This window comes from Limanda limanda, chromosome 22 (assembly GCF_963576545.1).
Source record: "Limanda limanda chromosome 22, fLimLim1.1, whole genome shotgun sequence".
NCBI classification, from domain to species: domain Eukaryota; kingdom Metazoa; phylum Chordata; class Actinopteri; order Pleuronectiformes; family Pleuronectidae; genus Limanda; species Limanda limanda.
The window spans coordinates 1,161,137-1,180,259 of record NC_083657.1 but is presented as its reverse complement, the minus strand read 5'-3'; the positions used below and the strand labels follow the sequence as shown (position 1 = coordinate 1,180,259).

The window sequence follows — 19,123 nt, the reverse complement described above, 5'->3', positions numbered from 1 at the left end:
GGAGGGAGAGAGAGAGGGAGAGAGAGTGAGGGAGAGAGAGAGAGAGAGAGGGAGGGAGAGAGGGAATGAGGGAGAGAGAGATAGGGAGAGAGAGGAGAGAGAGAGTGAGGGAGAGAGAGACAGAGGGAGGAAGGTGGTGAGAGAGAGAGAGAGAGAGAGTGAGGGAAAGAGAGAGAGAGTGAGGGAGAGAGACAGAGAGGGGGAGAGAGGGAGAGAGAGAGGGAGAGAGGGAGGGAGAGAGTGAGAGACAGAGAGGGAGAAAGAGAGAGAGAGAGAGAGAGAGAGGGAGAGAGAGAAAGAGAGTGAGGGAGAGGGAGAGAGGGAGGGAGAGAGACAGAGAGAGAGAGAGACAGAGAGAGAGAGATAGAGAGAGAGAGAGACAGAGGAAGAGGGAGAGAGGGGGAGAGAGAGAGAGAGAGAGGAAGAGGGAGAGAGGGGGGAGAGAGAGAGACAGGCAGAGCGAGGGAGAGAGGGAGGGAGGGAGTGAGGGAGAGAGATAGAGAGAGAGGGGGAGAGATAGAGAGAGAGAGAGAGAGGGAGGGGGAGAGAGAGAGAGAGAGGTAGAGGGAGAGAGAAATAAACATTGAATATTGTCTGATCTGTTCACATAAACACAGAAGCATGAAGTCACATTTAAGAAAAAGACTATTACAGCTTGAATCTTAATAAAATTCAACCAGTACTTTATGTATCACTGTACCATATATATTCATATGATATAATATAAATATGATATTGAACTTACTGTAGCCCATGCCCTGGATAAAGTACTTGAACGCCTCAGTCAGTTTCGCCGGCTGCAACACAAGAGATTCATTCTCTCAGTACAACAGGTAACAGCGACCCCATGTGGCGGAAACCGGTAGCACTTTGAAATTAAATGAATTTTCCACGTTCTGAATGAGAGAAAGTGACGTCACCTGGGTCAACTGAGGGAGACCGCCGGCGTCGGCCATCTGCGTTCGGAAAGAGAAGACGTGAGAACGAGAGGATGAGAAACCAAAGCAGAAGAAAAGAGGAAGAGACAAAACGGACGATGAATAAAAACACAGGAGAGTTCGTCACCTTCAGGAAGGAGGTCGTCGTCGGGTCCAGTTTGCTGTTGCACTCCACCTGGTGGTCACAGAGGGCAAGACAAGCAATCCTTTAGTTATACCCGGTTAAAAAGAAGGACGACATGATGTTTTGTGGGATTTTAAGGTTAATTTCTGGATAGTTGGAGGAAGTGGAGCCGGTTTTGGATGTTTGACATGAAATATAAAATATAAGAACATTAAATAAAGAAGATAAGATATTTCAGAGGTGAAGGAATCAGCTGGGACTCACAGCAGCTTCCTCGTACGGAGCTTGATCTCCGACCACCAGCATCACTGGACACCTGAGGTCCACAGGAGGAGACATTAGAAGAATTAACTTTTATAAATCAATAGATAATATGACGAGTAAAGATTAAAGTTGGGAGGATCTTTACTTGAAGGTGCAGGTGCGGTCGATGTTCAAGTCTCTGCGACTGGATGAGAAGGAAAAGAGAAGATTATGAGTAAAGTTAATTATGTATAAAAGCAAACAACTGTTGTTTGTCCAAGTGGAGGATATGTTATTATATATATTTAAACCATTGTTCACCTGTTGTACGTCTTCCACAGCAGCTCGATGTTCACCAGGTTAGGAGCTTTGGAGATTCGCTCCCGGTGAGACTGAACCAGCTCGGTGTTTGACGACAGCTCCTCCTGCAGGACGTCAGAGGGACGACACATGGAAGTTATGCAACCGAACCCCAGTGTTTCTCTTCCTCTAACAAACGCTAATTTTAGACATAAATGATTTAATCACGTGATGGACGTGTTGTCTCGTACCTGACTGAAGAGGTGGGACAGGATCTGCTCGGTGAGCGAGGACGTCACGGAGCTGAGCTGCAGAGGAAAACCAATAAGACTGTTTATCATCTGATACGTTAACCAGTGACATGATCAATAATACACGAGCACACAAGAGGAAATATTGAGACGCATGAGGACACACGGGGACACATAACATCGTTAAAGTGATGGAAAACTCACATTAGGACAAACTGGATTATAATAATACACCTGTTTGTGTTTATGAGAGGAAGCTGGGAGGAGGAAGGGAGGAGGAAGGGAGGAGGAAGGGAGGGAGAGAGCAAAGGAACTGAAGAAAAGAAAGAAAGAATAAAAGAAGGAGAGCGGACGCACCTTCTGCGCGGCCCAGTCGATCCATCCTCGAGCGTTGGTGTCGATGTTGATCAGAACCAAACCCTCCACCGAGTCCGGGTTCGCCAGCTGACCACAGAAGAAACACGTGAATTAATATTAATATTAATATCATTTCACTTTGTTCTCATTAGCTACATAATCGAACATGTTGTTGGTGTTGTCACAGGAAACTGTCCGAGTCCGGTTATCGTGATTAGTGAGTAACTGTTATCTGATTGATCAGATTATGACCTGATCATTATTAATAATAATGCCACTCACTGTGAACTTGGACAGGATGTAGGCTCCTGCCCCCACCCCCACTCCGATCACCGTACGGAAGCTGACGGAGGGCGACACCCACTTATTAACATCAGACAACATTCAGATTTATATCATTACTAAGACGTAGTTTGAATAAAATCTTAAAAACTACAAGACAAACTAGAGATGAATTCAAAGCAAGATCGTAAAAATTTGCTTTAATTAGTCTCGTATCATCAGAGGCAGATTTACCAACAAATCTTTGGTGCATAACTTCAGAAAATCACTTTAGTGTGTCACAGGGTTTTGTGCTATATTATAAACTTTATATAAACATAACTTTACTGTACGAGCTTTGGTCTGCTGTGTGTTGGCATCAAATGAAACTCTGCTTGTTGTGAAGTCAAAAACAAAGTTAGCGTGAACTCACTTGAAGAACTGGAGCACGGCAGGAATCATCTCCGCGATGGTGTCCATGGGGGGGTACTGGTATCTTCAGCAGAAACATTAAATACACAAAAGCTCATATGTTAACATCGATTTGTCTATTATCAATAGGGTTGCAAAATTCCGGGAATATTCAAAGTTGGAAACTTTCCATGGGAATATGCGGGAATTAAAGGGAATTAAGGGAAATAAACTGGAAATGTTGTGGGTAATTTATACTAACTGTATTTACCTTGTCATATACAGACATAAATATAAACATTTTGTTGTGTCATAGGCTGATTTGAGCCCTGAGGAAACTTTGGGCACTTGACTATATGCTTCTGCAGCGTTGTGTCATTCTTAACATAGGTCTTTGCACAGTATTTGCAAATGTACACAGCCTTTCCTTCTACATTGGATGAGGTGAAATGTCTCCACACATGAGAGAGTGCACGTGGCATTGTTCTGTAGAATAAGATGAGAAAAAAGTTTGTAAAAAAACACTAATGCAATGCCAGAGATATAAATAGTTAGCCAAACAATTGGAATCGTCTGTAAACATATTTAACAATTGATGGATAAATGAATGGAAATAGTCTAGATGAACAGATGAACAATCCTCAGTCAGCATGCTAATATATTTTCCCAGTAATATCATGGAAACTTACCTGACTAGTCCTTCACTCTACAGCAGGCCTCAGTAGCCCTGCTGTAGAGTGAAGCATGCTGGGAGTTATCTGTGCATGTGATGGAAGAATGACCAGTGGAGGGTTGAAACTCAACGTTCCATACATCTTTAAAATAGAGTTTTGAATGATGGTTTTATTGCGCAGCGTTTAATTTGCGTATTTTTTATTTTTTTTTAATTCCCAAAATTCCCGAGCTAAACTTCCCATGGAAAGTTTCCGGAAATTTACCGGAAACTTTCCGCCCCTTTGCAACCCTAATTATCAGTCTTACTATTTTGGACAAGAATCATAATACATGATGAAAAAAATGAGTTTCAGATACGGCCTCTTTGATATAAAGCACAGAAGGTGAAAGGAAGTGGAGGTTCGTCGTCCATCTTTATTAACAGGTCAATGTTTATCTACAGGGATTTGAAATGAGGTCAAAAAGTGAAGAAGAGGAGGGAGGAGAAGTTCAGGAGGAAGAGAAGTGAGACAGAAAGAGAAAAGGACGGATTTGTTTAAACCTCTAACGAGAGACTCAGAGGAAGATGGAGCGACGGGAACTGGAAGTGTTTCTGGAGGAGATTAGGTTTAAGCCTCAAAGAGAAGATTGTTTCCATTTCTGAGAAGATTACTTAGAAAAAAAGAAGATGGGTCACTGCAGGACGCTGAGGGCACACACACACACACACACTCACACACACACGTAGAAGACAAGTGTGAGAAGCTCTGGAGACGATTCTCTGGATTTGACCCACAGGTCGAGTCTGAAAGCGGTTTCTAAGAGTCCTACCCGGCCGGGTAGTCCGCCGCCCCCCCCTCCTGCCCCGGGGCATCGATATGGATCACAGTGAAGTTCTTCACGATCTCCTGCATCTCCTCGAACTTGAACAGGTGAGAGAAGCAGCTCTTACCTGCCGGACACAAACGGAAACAAGGACAAGTGGTGAACGAGGGACAGGTTGGACGGAGCTGAGGGACAGGGGACAGGGGGGGGGGACTCACTGTCCAGGCCCACGTCGTGGAAGGTGAGGATGGCCGGCCTGCGGGTGGTCCGGGTTCCGTGGAGGGTGACGTGCAGAACGCCATGGGGGGTCTCCACACTGTGCTCCTGCAGAGAACAAGGGAGCATCTACAGTGAAGTTCAGTAGAAACCTGTTATCATCATAAGACCAGAGACCACCTGTCTCACCTGTCCTTGGTCCAGGAGAATCCTCGCCACCAGCTCAGCGTCCTGCGACCACAGAGCAGTGACATCATGATTATTTAAACTTTCATTCTTTCTAGTAAACATGTGACTAACTGATACATTTCCCAGCTGTTATATCAGTTTGTAAACAGTGAAACGTTTTGGTTGTGATACCCTGACACGGCATATTTAAGGTTGCAAAATTCCGGGAATATTCAAAGTTAGGAATTAACGGGAATTAACGGGAATTAACGGGAATTAACGGGAATTAACGGGAATTAATGGGAATTAATGGGAATTAACGGGAATAAACTGGAAATGTTGTGTGTAATTTATACTAACTGTATTTACCTTGTCATATACAGACATAAATATAAACATTTTGTTGTGTCATAGGCTGATTTGAGCCCTGAGGAAACTTTGGGCACTTGACTATATGCTTCTGCATCGTTGTGTCATTCTTAACATAGGTCTTTGCACAGTATTTGCAAATGTACACAGCCTTTCCTTCTACATTGGATGAGGTGAAATGTCTCCACACATGAGAGAGTGCACGTGGCATTGTTCTGTAGAATAAGATGAGAACAAAGTTTGTAAAAAAACACTAATGCAATGCCAGAGATATAAATAGTTAGCCAAACAATTGGAATCGTCTGTAAACATATTTTACAATTGATGGATAAATGAATGGAAATAGTCTAGATGAACAGATGAACAATCCTCAATCAGCATGCTAATATATTTTCCCAGTAATATCATGGAAACTTACCTGACTAGTCCTTCACTCTACAGCAGGCCTCAATAGCCCTGCTGTAGAGTGAAGCATGCTGGGAGTTATCTGTGCATGTGATGGAAGAATGACCAGTGGAGGCTTGAAACTCAACGTTCCATACATCTTTAAAATAGAGTTTTGAATGATGTTTTTATTGCTCAGCGTTTAATTTGCATAGTTGTTGTTTTTTCAAAATTCCCAAAATTCCCGAGCTTAATATTCCCGTGGAAAGTTTCCGGAAGTTTACCGGAAACTTTACGCCCCTTTGCAACCCTAGTCGCACACAGGCAGGTCGGGTCCTGAGAAGCAGCAGAAACCTCTTCAGACCAGCAGGTGATTCTCTGGAGGAAGTGGGACAGTGGGAGGTTCTGAATGATGCAGCTTCAGATCCATTTAGACTGAGAATGAATGAGCAGCTTCAGAGGCTCTGAGATACAGATCAGCTGAGAAGGTCACAGGCTCAATCCATAGAAATCATATTAGAACTCCATCGTAGAGCAGAAGCTCGGGATGGATCCTGCTGCATTTTCAATTTACGCTCATTAAATATCACAATATTTACCTTTATCGGTTTCTACTGGTGCTACATTTCATAATTTCTAGACTTTCCCTCGGCTAACGTGTGATTCAAGAACTCAGATTAAACCAGGGCCTGTGGACGATGTTCTGTTTGCACAGCAACTTCAGGCTCAAGGGCGATTCAATGTCAGCGTGAGCAGAGTAAACAACAACAACAGTTTGTGTTTTATTCTGCCAAAGACACTAAAAGGATTTGAGGTTTGTGTTACATGCTCTAATGGGACAAGTGAACATAAAGTCAAAAGACTGTGAAGTTATTATCTCCAATATTCAGCAGCCCAACAGAATGCATCCCCACGTGTGGCTGCAGGGGGCGCTGTGGCTCAGCACAGGTCACATGGTGTTGCTTTGAATTTTGTCCTCTCTTTGTGAATGTGCAGTTGTGTTGTTTTTGTGGTGGGAGCTGCAGTTGTGCTCTTTGTCCACCAGGTTTCAGCGGTGAGACACAAACGCCTCAGCTCTGCAGCTTCTGCTCAGCAACATCAGCAGCAGAGGCCTCATCCCCCCCCCCAGGGCTTCCACGTCACACACACACACACACACACACACACACACACACACACAAAAGGCCGTGCACACAACTGTGACACATATTGTCACATGTAGGTTTTATAAGGACACAAACCAGATACACTTGTTTCACTGTATTTTATGGAGACCCGACATTGGCCTAATGCATCCCCCCCCCTCACCCCCCCACCGAACCATCACCATGACAACAGAGCGCCTCACACCAAACGTCTACTCTGCCACAGACGTGTGGTTTCACATCATGTATGTTACACAGAGCTGTTAGTTCTTCTCTCTGTCATGTCATGCCATGTGTGTGTCTTCGCATGCAGCATGTGTGTGTGTGTGTGTGTGTGTGTGTGTGTGTGTGTGTGTGTGTGTGTGTGTGTGTGTGTTTCTCTGACCTTGGTGGAGTCAGCCTGACCCGTGAGTAAAGGCTTCTCCTCCGTGATGGCGATCTCCTGCATTTCTGTCGTCATGGTGTCACTTCCTGTACAGGAGAAAGAAACTAGGGCATTAAAAAGGTTTTTTATTTTGACTTACATCCTCACACACACACACACACACACACACACACACACACACAGACACACACACACACACACACACACACACACACACAGTGATTAAACACCATGTGCAGGACTTTGTCCTCTGGGTCCTGATGAGAGTTAACTAGTGATGAACAGAAAAGGATTCCGGGACAGAGACTCAAAGGCAGAGGAGCCTTGTTACGATCTTTAAATTGAATAAAGACAAATTCAGCATCAAAGACAAAAATAAATATTTGATAAAGGGACAAACTGGACATCAGCAGAGCCTTTCTACACATGTGATGGTTCAGCACTGGAAGAGGAACTAGAGCCTCTGCAACCAGTGCAGTTCAGTCACTCGTCTGTGACCTTTGACCCATGTACTCATAATTTACAGAATGAGCTTCAGCTGTATAGAAGAAGACGATGATATTCTACTGCTTTGTTAAAGCTGCATTTCTCTCGTTCAGCCTTTCAGAAGAAACTCGTCCAATCAAAAGTATTTTTCTTTAAAATCCAATTAGTCGTACGACAGCACTTTGACTCGTCCGGAGGCAAAAAGACAGAATTAAAAAACAAGTGAGCGAGCAGCAGCTTGTTATTATATCTGACGGCTTTTATTCTCAGTCTGACATTTAAACCTCACAGAGGGAAAGGGAGAGGGAGAGAGAGAGAGAGAGAGAGAGAGAGAGAGAGAGAGAGAGAGAGAGAGAGACAGAGAGAGGGAGAGAAGATAAAGACGGATCACGTCTGACTTCCTGTTGCCTCTCGTGCTCCTTCCTCATTTCAACAGGTTCATCGCTCAAGCTGAATTAATCCAAGCTTGTTTTTTTAATAATCATGCAGAGCTGTTGTTGTTGTCCATCCTTCCAGTCGTCTACCCTCTTCTCATCCTTCTCCTCTTCCTCCTCTTTCTCCTGCTCCCTCTCTTGATCCTTTAACTCAACACAATGTCTCCGCACAGTGACTCTGGAATTTAAAAACATTTCCAGTCACTCTCACTTTTTATTACCTCGTGAACTTGAAGCCACAACCTTAATGTGGATGAAGGATTTGAGTCATTGGAACTGTTTCTCCACCAAGAGTCAGAGGAACAGTGAAACCTTTTCTTTCAGTGTTTTTAACCGGATTCGATCAAGCTGGTTTTGAAGAGGTGGAGAAAAATCCTCAGAAACGAAAAGGCTTCAACTTCAAATAGCAGCCGGATGTTTCTTTAATCTGCTTCTAGATTTGTTTCTGTTCAGAAGCTGCTGTCAAAACTTTCTCTGAGGCATCCTCTTTATTAGAATCTGTCTCACTGCTCTGCTCTGCTGCCTTCTCATTCCTCTCTCTTTCTCTCTCTCTCTCTCTCTCTCTCTCTCTCTCTCTCTCTCTCTCTGTGTCGCTGCTGCAGCTCTGAACAAAGCACCCAGACACAATAACACTGAGCTGAAGTAGGGCACTGAGCAGTAAGGTCACATGTACAGAGAGCCTGGGCTGAAAGACTGAAACGATGAAAGGTTAAACTCTGACTCCTTCCACGTCTGGAGGCGAGTGTGCAGAATGTTTACATTTATCGTATTATTGTGAGAGGAACAGTCACATATGTAATTGTGTCACGTACAAACTGTGTCAGTCAAGCTGAGTTGTGCACACACAGACACACAAAGACACACACACACACACACACACAGTGGTACCCAGGTGTGACGGCAGACAAACATTAATTACTTCAGGAAACGGATTCGGTCCCGAGTGTAATTTATGTTCTCAACACCTGGGTCTCTGCGCTGGGTTTATTTATGTGTGTCTGTGTGTGTGTGTGTCTGTGTGTGTCAGCAGGGTGATAAAAGTGGGACCGAGGTAATTGCATCCTTGCACATTTCACAATTTTCAAGTACTACAAAACCTAACCCGTTAGGCAGGTTTGCTGTTCTCTCTCTCGTCACCTCTGTGATGAATTAAACATAAAGTTTAACAATGTGAACATTAAATGATAAAAACAGAACCAACCTCCCACTAAGCTCATTAATCAGAAATGTGATCCAGGGCGTCAGGCAGCAGGCAAACAAAGATTAATCAGTGATTAACAAAAAAAAAGTCATTTACAACAGGCAGAGCAGGAAGTTGCACGGCTGCTGCGTGTGTAGCTCCGCCCCCTCAACACGCAGAGAAACACGTTTCAACACCTTCACATTTTGAAATAGTGTTGAACAGATTGAAAATCACATCTCCTTAACAATATGTTTATCAGGTTTTTTCAGCTAATTAAGTACAAACAGACAAATACTAGGAGTAAGTAAGAAATTCTGCCAAAATGAAAGGAAAAGAGAAAGAGAGAAAAAAGAGTCAATTGAAATTAAAATAAAATAAAAAGGCATAAAAACAGAACAAAACAAACAAACAGACAAAATTAACAAACAGGGCGCACAACTCAAGACAATGAAATGTATTAATGCATCACTAGTTCACAAAATACATCAAGAAAAGAGGTGAGAGGCAGATTGTGAGTCTCATAGCTGCTCTACATCTCCATCAAGTGGTCTCAGAACGGCTGCCAGATCTTGTAGAATTGTTTAAGGTTGTTTGTCAAACTGTATTGGATTTTCTCCACATGTAATAGAGAAGTAAGTTCAGATAACCACTGCTTCTGACTTCCACAGCCTCAGGAAACTCACATCTCCGAGCACTTCCACCCTCCTGCAGTCGCTCTGAGGATCCTGGGGATCTGTTGCTAGGTCGGAGAGCAGAGAACGAGTGAGAACAATGGACGGGAGCTCAGCAGCAGCCACCATGGAGACCCCGAGACGAGCCGGACCCCCCCCGGTGCCCACGGTGCTGGATGAGCTCAGCGTCACCCTGTCTCCAGAAGAGACACCAGCAAAGAGAGCAGCTCAGAGACGCCTGTTCTCTCTCTGCTCATCACTCCGGACCCTTGTCTCCGTCAAATCCTCCGTCGCCCGACACCCAGCGGATTAACTCTGTCCTTTTCCTTTTCCTCACGCCTATTATTCTCTCCATCATGACCTCAGCTCCCCTCAGACATGCGGCCTCTCAGTCCGTCACTCACGAAGCTCCTTCAGCAGATGAATCCTCTGCTTCATCATACTTACTCCTTCTACCTCCACCTGGGACGTTGTGTTTTCACCTGTTGGTTGATTTGTTGACAGGATTTACGCAAAAAAACACACAACCAACAAACTGGAGGGACGGATGGTGCCTGACGACGGGAAGAACCCAAAACATTCTGGTGCGGATGCCGATAAAAGACCGGATTCAGGATCCTGTTCTCACTTTGTTTAACTCAAAAACATTTGTGTTCATTTTTCAAGGTATAAAAACCCAGATCTTGACTTTTCCTTGTTTTGTGACAGATAAACCATTTAGGTTACGTGTTACCTGTATAATTATAATTCCACAATAAGAACTAGACGGTCACGTGTGGTTGTTCTCGGCCTTGGAGGAGGAGGTATAAGTTCATGTGACACATGTTAGGTGTGTGTATTTGCTGCTGTGATAGCACTCACTGGTCCATGACCTGTGTGTATGGACCCTCAACGCAAACAAGCTCCTGAGCCGTCGCTTGGTAGCATCGGGGATTTCAGCAAACGTATGTTTCTGTGCATTACCCCCGAGTTCGCCCGAGTGTTATATGACGTTAATGACCGAGGGGGGGGGGGAGGAAAAACACACCTGGCATCAGCTTGAAATGCGTCAGTGCACAGATGTGCTTCGACTGAAGTAAACAAGAATATGATCTATAAAGGTTATCAAATCCCCAACAAGAAAATGTCAATAAAAATGCAGAAAAACTTAGTTTTGTCTCTTTGTTATTAAATGTATTTTACGGTTGTTAATTGTGGGTCGAACTAAACGATATAACATCAAATTTGAGTCGTTTTTGGAAGTTTTATATCTTGAATCGTTTGATCAAAGCTGGTGAAAGTTGTAATTTCCTCCTATATTCTTCAATAGCACCACAACAGTCCGTAAATGTGCTTCGACAAGAGATAAAATATGTCTTTGCACAACGATACCTGCCATAAAAGACGTCAAACCTCAACACAAAAACGTTTCACAACTTCAGTCTATTAATAAGCTCCAAAAATGGGTTTGTTCTCTTATGAACTCACTTTGAAACTCGCCCGTGAACATCTGACGTCTCCGCTTGTTCGCTCAGCGGCTGTGAGAACGTGTCACAGTGAAGTGAAGCAATGATTCATCTCAACTTATTACCTCATGTAAAGATATCGGTTTATGTGGTTCAGGCAGATCTGTGAGGACTGAGGAGTTTGTTCAGCTCGTTTGAAAACAGAAAAGAGAAATAGTGACTGACTCAGATGGGTCAACTGTTCAATTCATGCTATAAACACACTAACACACACACACACACACACACACACACACACACACTGACCTTCCAGCTGGGGTATATTGATGCGTTGGAGCTGATTGCTGCTGCAGCTTAACACAACTCTTCTTAAAGCAGCTTCCAGGACACACACACACACGGTAGTTATGTCGTATTTCCAGGGATTTTATGTATCTTTAAAGTATGAAGTTACATTACAAGTATTTCTGATTATTATGGCAGTGAATTTGATGTTTTTTTTTTAATTCTCACCACAGAATCCCTTCTACGAGCTACTTCCAGGATCTAACAGCAGACACTTCTACACTCAGGTGAAACCGTCCTCAGGCCGTCTCCTCAGCAGCAGCCGGTCCTTGTTGCTAGGCAACCTGGGACACAACAGCAGACGTTCTCCTCACTTCTCTTGGAAGTTGCGCGGAGCAGCAGCAGCGGAGGAACGCCACCGACATCTCCAACACTTCCTCTCTGCACCGCTCGGCTCTATTGACAAAGATTCCTGATTATGTAATTGTGCATGTGTGTGTGGAATGCTCCACACGCACATGCACGCTCGTACACGTGCACGCACATCGTGAACCTGTCACCTTCGACCTCACCACACATCTGAAGAAATCGCAGCAATACAGTGCGAGTTTTGCACCTTGTAGAGAATATTCCAGGAAATTCAAAACCCGACCGACATGTGAAATATGAATGGAGTTCGTGAAGAGCGTCTGTCTTTAAATAGTGTGAAGTGAAGTTCTGTGTGGAACAGACAGGGCTTTGTGCTGCCTGGCCTATCTGCACCTGGCCTCCAGCCATCAGGCAAACTACTGGGCAGCCCCCCCACACACACACAGACACACACTTCCACACACTGGCCTAGATGCCAGCATATGGAACCTGCTGTAATCTCAAACACCTACGCTGTGAACAACCCGTACGCTCTGACCCAGAAGCTCCTCCCACACAGGAGAGAGATGGAAATGAAATCAATACTCCTCACACAGACGAATCTGCAGGAGCCAAGTTTCTGATGATAACAGTTCAGATGAGAAACACACACACACATTTACGAGATGAGACTCACACACCTACACACTGTGTAGTCATCAGCTGTCTGTACTGTACGGGCTGTAAAAATACATCTCAGCCCACGTTACAGGAACCAGTAGTAGTGCACGTTCGAGCCAAACTGAAACACAAGGAGTTGAATTAAAATAACTGACCTTTCCACGTTTAAACACACAAGTACACAAGGGCTGCAAAATACACATTTATGAACGATTAATGACACAATTCAACTATAAAACCTTTTTCTATATGACCGGTGACATGCTGGTGTTTTACTTCTACTCAGGAACAGTGGGTGTTTACAGTCTAAGTGGGAAAAGCCGGTTTCCTCTGTGTTTGCTTTGCTTTGGTTTCCATCCAAACGATTTATTCCCCGTCGCCCTGAGCACGAATCTCAGTGTTTGCTTTGTATTTCCACGACTCTCGTGTAACGTTGGCGTAGCTTCTAACACACTGAGCGGCTTCCGCTGTCAACACAGAAGAATCAATGTTTTCAGTCGGTGCCAACAGGCAGGAGAGCTGCATTAGACCACGTTAGTTACGGTGGGCTGCACTGTGGGTCACACAGGAAACAACTGGAATGGGAATAAACAAAACTCATCAAACGTTTGTTTAAATATATCTAGATTATGCTTTTTATTACACACCGGAATTTAGACAAACTCACGGTGGATTTCTTTATTTTTAGCCGATGATATTCAGTCACGGAGTTTATCTCTGACGCCATTTACCCATCAAGGGAAAGAACGTATAAACAGCTGCATTTGTGTTTCTCTCCACCTAAAGAAGTTAAAGTCCAACTTGCAGCTGTTTCGGTCTCGTCCTCCTGAGGAAAACATCTGGATCTTTATCTGCTCAATGCTCCATTTTGTTTATGAGGCAGTCACATGGTTTGTCTCCTGTCTACTAAGCTAGACAGGTGAGTTATCGAAGTCAGTGTAAAACCAGGAGCTAAAACCAGAGCATAAGCGTTTTATCGGTTGGCTGATATAAATTTGCTGATTTATTTACATTTATTCATAATAAAGTTTATGGCCAATCTGTTAAAGATCAAGCCTCAATTATATTCTTTGTCGTAAAGGTTTGATTAAAACTTCTTAGGAAACAAAGCCAATGTATTTAACATTTATAAATATATATTTAACTACACGTAAAACCGGTTGTGTTTCCTAATTAGTGTAAAAATATTGGTTAATACAGCTTTATTAATAAAATGTGTTCTTTTTCCTTTATTCATCTGTTCCAGTGGCAACAGATGAAACTGGCATTGTCCCTTCAATGCTTTTTACTGAGCAGTGAACACAACACAAGTCTGAAGAGACGATTTCAGCCGCAGACATCAACACCAGCACTGAGACACAAACAGTCACAACAACACGTGACCTCGGAGGCTTTGGCGTCCGACCACGAACCGAAGTCGTATCATAACCACGACTCATTCACTCCCAACAGCTGGAGACGACTTCAGTATCAACACCTCAACAGAAGCAGGAGCCTCCGAGATGACAGCAGCGTTTACTTCTCTGATATTCTGGGACCTGACTCCACCTCTGAAGCAATATCACAGTCCAATTATAGCTGTTTACTGGCTTCACTACACACAGACACACACACACGAGGAGCTCCCTCTCTACACTGTCATTGTTTCTATTCCATAGCAGCGATCCGGCCATTGACTCAAAGCTCAAATATGGAGAACGTTTGATTTTTAGTTTAGAATTGAATGCCTCACATTCTGATGCCTGGCCACGTTACAACCACTTTAACAGGTCGAGCATTTCGTCTTCCACGACCCTGATGGATCAGCAAACACAGGGGGAGTAAATGTTAATATTGGTCGAGTCAACAGGAAGGTGACAGTGGCGATAAGTCAGGAAGTCGCCCAGCGGCAACATCGATAGCCCAGGAAGTGCAGACGTGCTTCGGCAAACGGAGCAAATGTGCGAATGAAACGTTAAATATGAAGTGTTACAACCACCTGCTACCATTTCCAGAATCCTTAATTCACTACAGTTAGAATTTTAAACACTTTTAGCTTCTTCTTCACATTTTTGGGAAATGAGTCTCCTACGAATATACAGTGTTTTTGTGATAAAACAAGAGAACATTCTTAACTAAATTAGAAGCTTTCATTCAGAAAATACAGGTGAAAATGCCTCAAAAACTGTCAAAGAAAACAGAAAATAGGTGGAATATTAATATTTTAAACCATTTATCGTGATAACAATCGATATCGTATCGTAAAGCCCTAAGTTATAGAAACAATATCAAAACATTGAAATGGCTCCTTGTGTCGGAGGTAGAAATGCGTTGGCACCCGGTGGATGTTTGATGGTACTGCGCCTGGAGTGGAGAAGGTCAAACTGTCACTAACAATGGGGCCACGACTCGGTAATGAGGTCAGATTGGTCGATAGTCCCCGTGGAGACAGGTTCAGTGGTGCGGAGACGATGGAACACGGCGGATCGGTTGGACGCTCAACTGTTCTAACAGCAAAAGCTTCTATTCGTCAGAGGAAATAAAAAACAGGATTTATCATTTATGGACGTTTCAGTTCAGATCAGAGAAGACTGAACCGAGCGATGTCAACAAGTTGATCTCCTCGGATTATGAGTCCGAACACAAACACTCGGACCGGAGGGCGGTTACAGCTGGACGGTTTATTTTTGACCATGAAGGACACGACTCATCAGCAGCGGAACAACGTCCTCAGGGGACTCCAGCTCTAGAGAGGGATTGGTCACATTTCAAAATAATGACAGGGGGTTGGGGCTGCTATTAATAACTGATGCAAAGATGATAGAAATGTTGCTTCCTCAGTTTGTTTCCTATCGTATCCGATGCAGATTTTTAATTCAGGCTATTGCAGTTTTTATTAAGATTAAGATACATTTTATTATCCCAAACACATGCACAGACATGCACATGCAAGGAGGGAAACGTAACCTCTGCTTTTAACCCATCTGGTGCAGGACACACAGAGCAGTGAGCGGCCATGTACGGCGCCCGGGGAGCAGATGTTGGGGGAGTAAGGTGCCTTGCTCAGGGGCACCAGACAGGGTAGGGAGAATCCTCTTGGATTTTTGGACAGATCAATCCAGGTTTGTCTTTTTGTTGTTTCTCCGTGGAGTCGAACCAGAGACGAACCAGAGACCTTTTCTGCCCAGAGTCCAAGTTTCTGACACTAGTCCAGAGCCTCTGTGACATTTTATGCAAATCTTCCAAACAGTCCCATTAAATTCAATCAAGCTACACACTCATAGATATCAGATCCCTAAATACGCCAGATTCTTGTCATCAAGATCTATGAATTATTCTCTGTGGGGGGGTTTCGATAACAAGTTACTTCCCCGTGGACATTGTGGACATTGTAGCTGCCGTCTCTTTGACTTTTCCACCACAACACAACTGAGGTGTTTGCAACTTCCTTGTTGCAGATCAGAGAAGAAACAGAGAAAAGTTTGTGTATAATGACAGATATCACTGCTCGTTGCTTCGAGCACAAACACAAACACAATCCTGTTCAGCTGCTTCGTCCTAACCCTAACCTCAAAACCTCAGGAGATGAAAACAGAACCATGTGCATGAGGGACATCACACTGAACTGAACCTTCCAACGCTGCAAGAACATCGTGATTTTGATATAAAAAGTGAAAGTGTATTTAACACAAATGTCCACACACACCAGCAGTTCTGACAGAGAAAGACCCACAACCCGCCGAGGACTCGTTTCTGACACAGCTCACAAACGTCTACTTCTCCAGGTCTGTGTGTGTGTGTGTCTGTGTGTGTGTGTGTGTGTGTGTGTATGTGTGTGTGTGTGTGGGTGTGTGTGTGTGTGCATGTGCATGTGTGTGTGCATGTTATCAGCAGGGCTCCACTTCACTCAAAGAGCTTTGAGGTCTCTGAATGTGCCATGAGTCAGGAGTGGAGTGTGAGCCGTGTGTGTGGACACTGGTCCTCACATGTTGTGAGGTCTAGACCCGCTTTAGGGTCAGAGTCAGGTCCTGGCAGGGTAAGGGTTCGGCCTCAGGGGGGTTAGGGTGAGGGGCTCGGGCTGCGTCTGGTTGTTATCACATATCCAGGACCTCACCCAGCATAAACACTGCCCCTGTCAGGCCCGGCAGACCTTATGGGGACCGTGTGGGTTAAGGAGGTCATTTCCGAGGTCCTGGTTAGGAGGTGGTTAGTAATACACTGGTCGTGTGTGTGTGTGTGTGTGTGTGTCCTTGGTCTGGCATGAAACACACACACACACACACACACACACACACACACACACACACACAGCCCTAGGTTCCATATTGGAGACTCTTATGAAACACGTCTTCGCGTTTATTTTATTCTTATTTTCCTTCCTTACGTGATTTGTTTATCTGAGCCAGTGAACGCGCGCACACACACACACACACACACACGCACACACACACACACACACACACACGCACACACACACGCACGCACACACACACGCACGCACACGCACACACACGAGGGACACACCTCCATTTGACATTGACATTAAATAGCCTCCTCTGGCGCGTCGTGGGCAACAACTCCCCCCCCCCCACACACACACACACAAACACACTACACCCCCACTACCCCCCCACACCCCTAATCTGAGCAGAAAACCACCTTAATGGGGGGGGGGGGGGGGGTGCAGTGTTTCTGGAACAGCACAAAGGGATGCGCCTATAGGAGGGGGGGGGGGGGGACAAAGAGCCGCTGGCGATGCCTACACGTGCGCGCGTCAACAACACGCACTGCATCCATCACAGCCGCGCGTGCACGCTCCGTGAGGGAAAGTTGATTCTGTTCGAGTCCATGAGGCGCGTGCGCGTGCGTGCTTCTCTAACACCGTGCGTGCAGAGGTTTGCAGCAGGATCCAGTCAAAACACCAGGGGGGGGGGGGACTTTGACATTGGCTCGTCTCACAACAGCCCTCGCACCCCCCCCCCCCCCCTTGAAAAGCAACGTCACTTCAGAATGAAACAATGGAAAATGTGCATTTTTTTTGTTTTTGCAGGAAAAAATCTCGTGAAACCGTAAAAATTGCGCGTGAGTCGCGTGCACGCGCAACAACAACAACAACAACAGAAACTCACCTTCCTCTGGAGGACAGAAACTGTCTCTGATGTCTCGAGTGTCTCCGGTGAGTCCACGTCTCCTCTCCGTTATTCCTGATTCCTGCTTCTCTCTCTCTCTCTCTCTCTCTCTCTCTCTCTCTCTCTCTCTCTCTCTCTCTCTCTGTATCTCTCTCCTTCTCTCTCTCTCTCTCTCTCTCTCTCTCTCTCTCTCTCTCTCTCTCTCTCTCTCCTGTAGTCCTCCTCTGATTCCTGCTTCTCTCTCTCCGTCTCTCTCTCTCTCTCTCTCTCTCTCTCTCTCTCTCTCTCTCTCTTCTGTTGTTCTTTCCTCTGTGAGCAGGAGAAGCTGCAGACCAGTGCAGTTGTTTGGTTCTATTTAACTGAGCGATGGTTAGATTTTAACTCGGGTTAGTTTAACTCGGGTTAGTTTAACTCGGGTCGTCCTAGTTCAGTCTGAACCACAATAACGAGTTAGCACGTGTGGTTCAACCCCTGGTGGTCTCCCTGCTGCACCCCCCCCTCTAAAGAGCTGCAGTGGTACGGTCCATCCTGAGGAGCCGAACAGCCGAGTGGTCCCGACTGGAGCCGAGGGGAATAAACACACCTGCAGGAGGAGAGGAGGAGAGGAGGAGAGGAGGAGAGGAGGAGAGGAGAAGAGGAGAGGAGAGGTGGAGAGGAGGAGAGGAGGAGAGGAGAGGAGAGAAGGAGAGGAGGAGAGAAGGAGAGGAGGAGAGGAGGAGAAGAGGAGAGGAGAGGAGGAGAGGAGGAGGAGGAGGAGAAGAGGAGAGGAGAGGAGGAGAGGAGAGGAGGAGGAGAGGAGGAGGGGAGGAGAGGAGGAGAGGAGGAGAGGAGGAGAGGAGAGGAGGAGAGGAGAAGAGAGGAGGAGAGGAGGAGAAGGAGGAGAGGAGAAGAGGAGAGGAGGAGAGGAGAGGAGGAGGAGGAGGAGAGGAGGAGGAGGAGGAGGAGGAGGAGAGGAGCGGAGAGGAGAGGAGGAGAGAAGTGGTGAGGAGGAGAGGAGGAGTGGTGAGGAGGACAGGAGGAGGAGAGGAGGAGAGGAGGAGGAGAGGAGGAGAGGAGAGGAGGAGAGGAGGAGAGGAGGAGAGGAGGAGAGGAGGAGAGGAGGACAGGAGAGGAGGAGGAGAGGAGGGAGGAGAGGAGGAGGAGGGGAAGAGGAGAAGAGGAGAGGAGGAGTGGTGAGGAGGAGAGGAGGAGGAGAGAAGGAGAAGAGGAGAGGAGGAGATGAGGAGATGAGGATAAGATGAGGCGGAGAGGAAGAGTGGAGAGGAAGAGAGGAGGAGAGGAGGAGAGGAGGAGGAGGAGAGGAGAGGAGAGGAGAGGAGAGGAGAGGAGAGGAGAGGAGAGGAGAGGAGAGGAGAGGAGAGGAGAGGAGAGGAGAGGAGAGGAGAAGGAGGAGAGGAGAGGAGAGGAGAGGAGAGGAGGAGATGAGGATAAGATGAGGCGGAGAGGAGGAG

At 45.5% G+C, this 19,123-nt stretch overlaps 2 protein-coding genes across 2 annotated transcripts in view; one reads left to right on the top strand and one right to left on the bottom strand.

The window, feature by feature from the left end:
* Positions 1 to 17,760, bottom strand: part of ndrg2 (NDRG family member 2) — an 18,450-nt gene extending 690 nt beyond the window's left edge. Inside the window, exons 1-15 of the mRNA XM_061066368.1 lie at positions 17,673 to 17,760; positions 7,032 to 7,117; positions 4,770 to 4,811; positions 4,583 to 4,688; positions 4,371 to 4,491; positions 2,908 to 2,970; positions 2,496 to 2,556; positions 2,214 to 2,300; positions 1,857 to 1,913; positions 1,627 to 1,730; positions 1,472 to 1,510; positions 1,327 to 1,378; positions 1,066 to 1,113; positions 921 to 956; positions 746 to 797 (exon numbers count right to left, since the gene is read on the bottom strand). Of these exons, the coding sequence (XP_060922351.1) occupies positions 746 to 797; positions 921 to 956; positions 1,066 to 1,113; positions 1,327 to 1,378; positions 1,472 to 1,510; positions 1,627 to 1,730; positions 1,857 to 1,913; positions 2,214 to 2,300; positions 2,496 to 2,556; positions 2,908 to 2,970; positions 4,371 to 4,491; positions 4,583 to 4,688; positions 4,770 to 4,811; positions 7,032 to 7,106 (943 nt within the window). The 5' untranslated portion in view covers positions 7,107 to 7,117; positions 17,673 to 17,760. The remainder of the gene's footprint in view (positions 1 to 745; positions 798 to 920; positions 957 to 1,065; positions 1,114 to 1,326; positions 1,379 to 1,471; positions 1,511 to 1,626; positions 1,731 to 1,856; positions 1,914 to 2,213; positions 2,301 to 2,495; positions 2,557 to 2,907; positions 2,971 to 4,370; positions 4,492 to 4,582; positions 4,689 to 4,769; positions 4,812 to 7,031; positions 7,118 to 17,672) is intronic.
* LOC132996245 (uncharacterized) overlaps positions 9,906 to 19,123 on the top strand; it is a 31,603-nt gene continuing 22,385 nt past the window's right edge. The window contains exons 1-2 of the mRNA XM_061066588.1: positions 9,906 to 10,019; positions 11,769 to 11,898. Of these exons, the coding sequence (XP_060922571.1) occupies positions 9,906 to 10,019; positions 11,769 to 11,898 (244 nt within the window). The remainder of the gene's footprint in view (positions 10,020 to 11,768; positions 11,899 to 19,123) is intronic.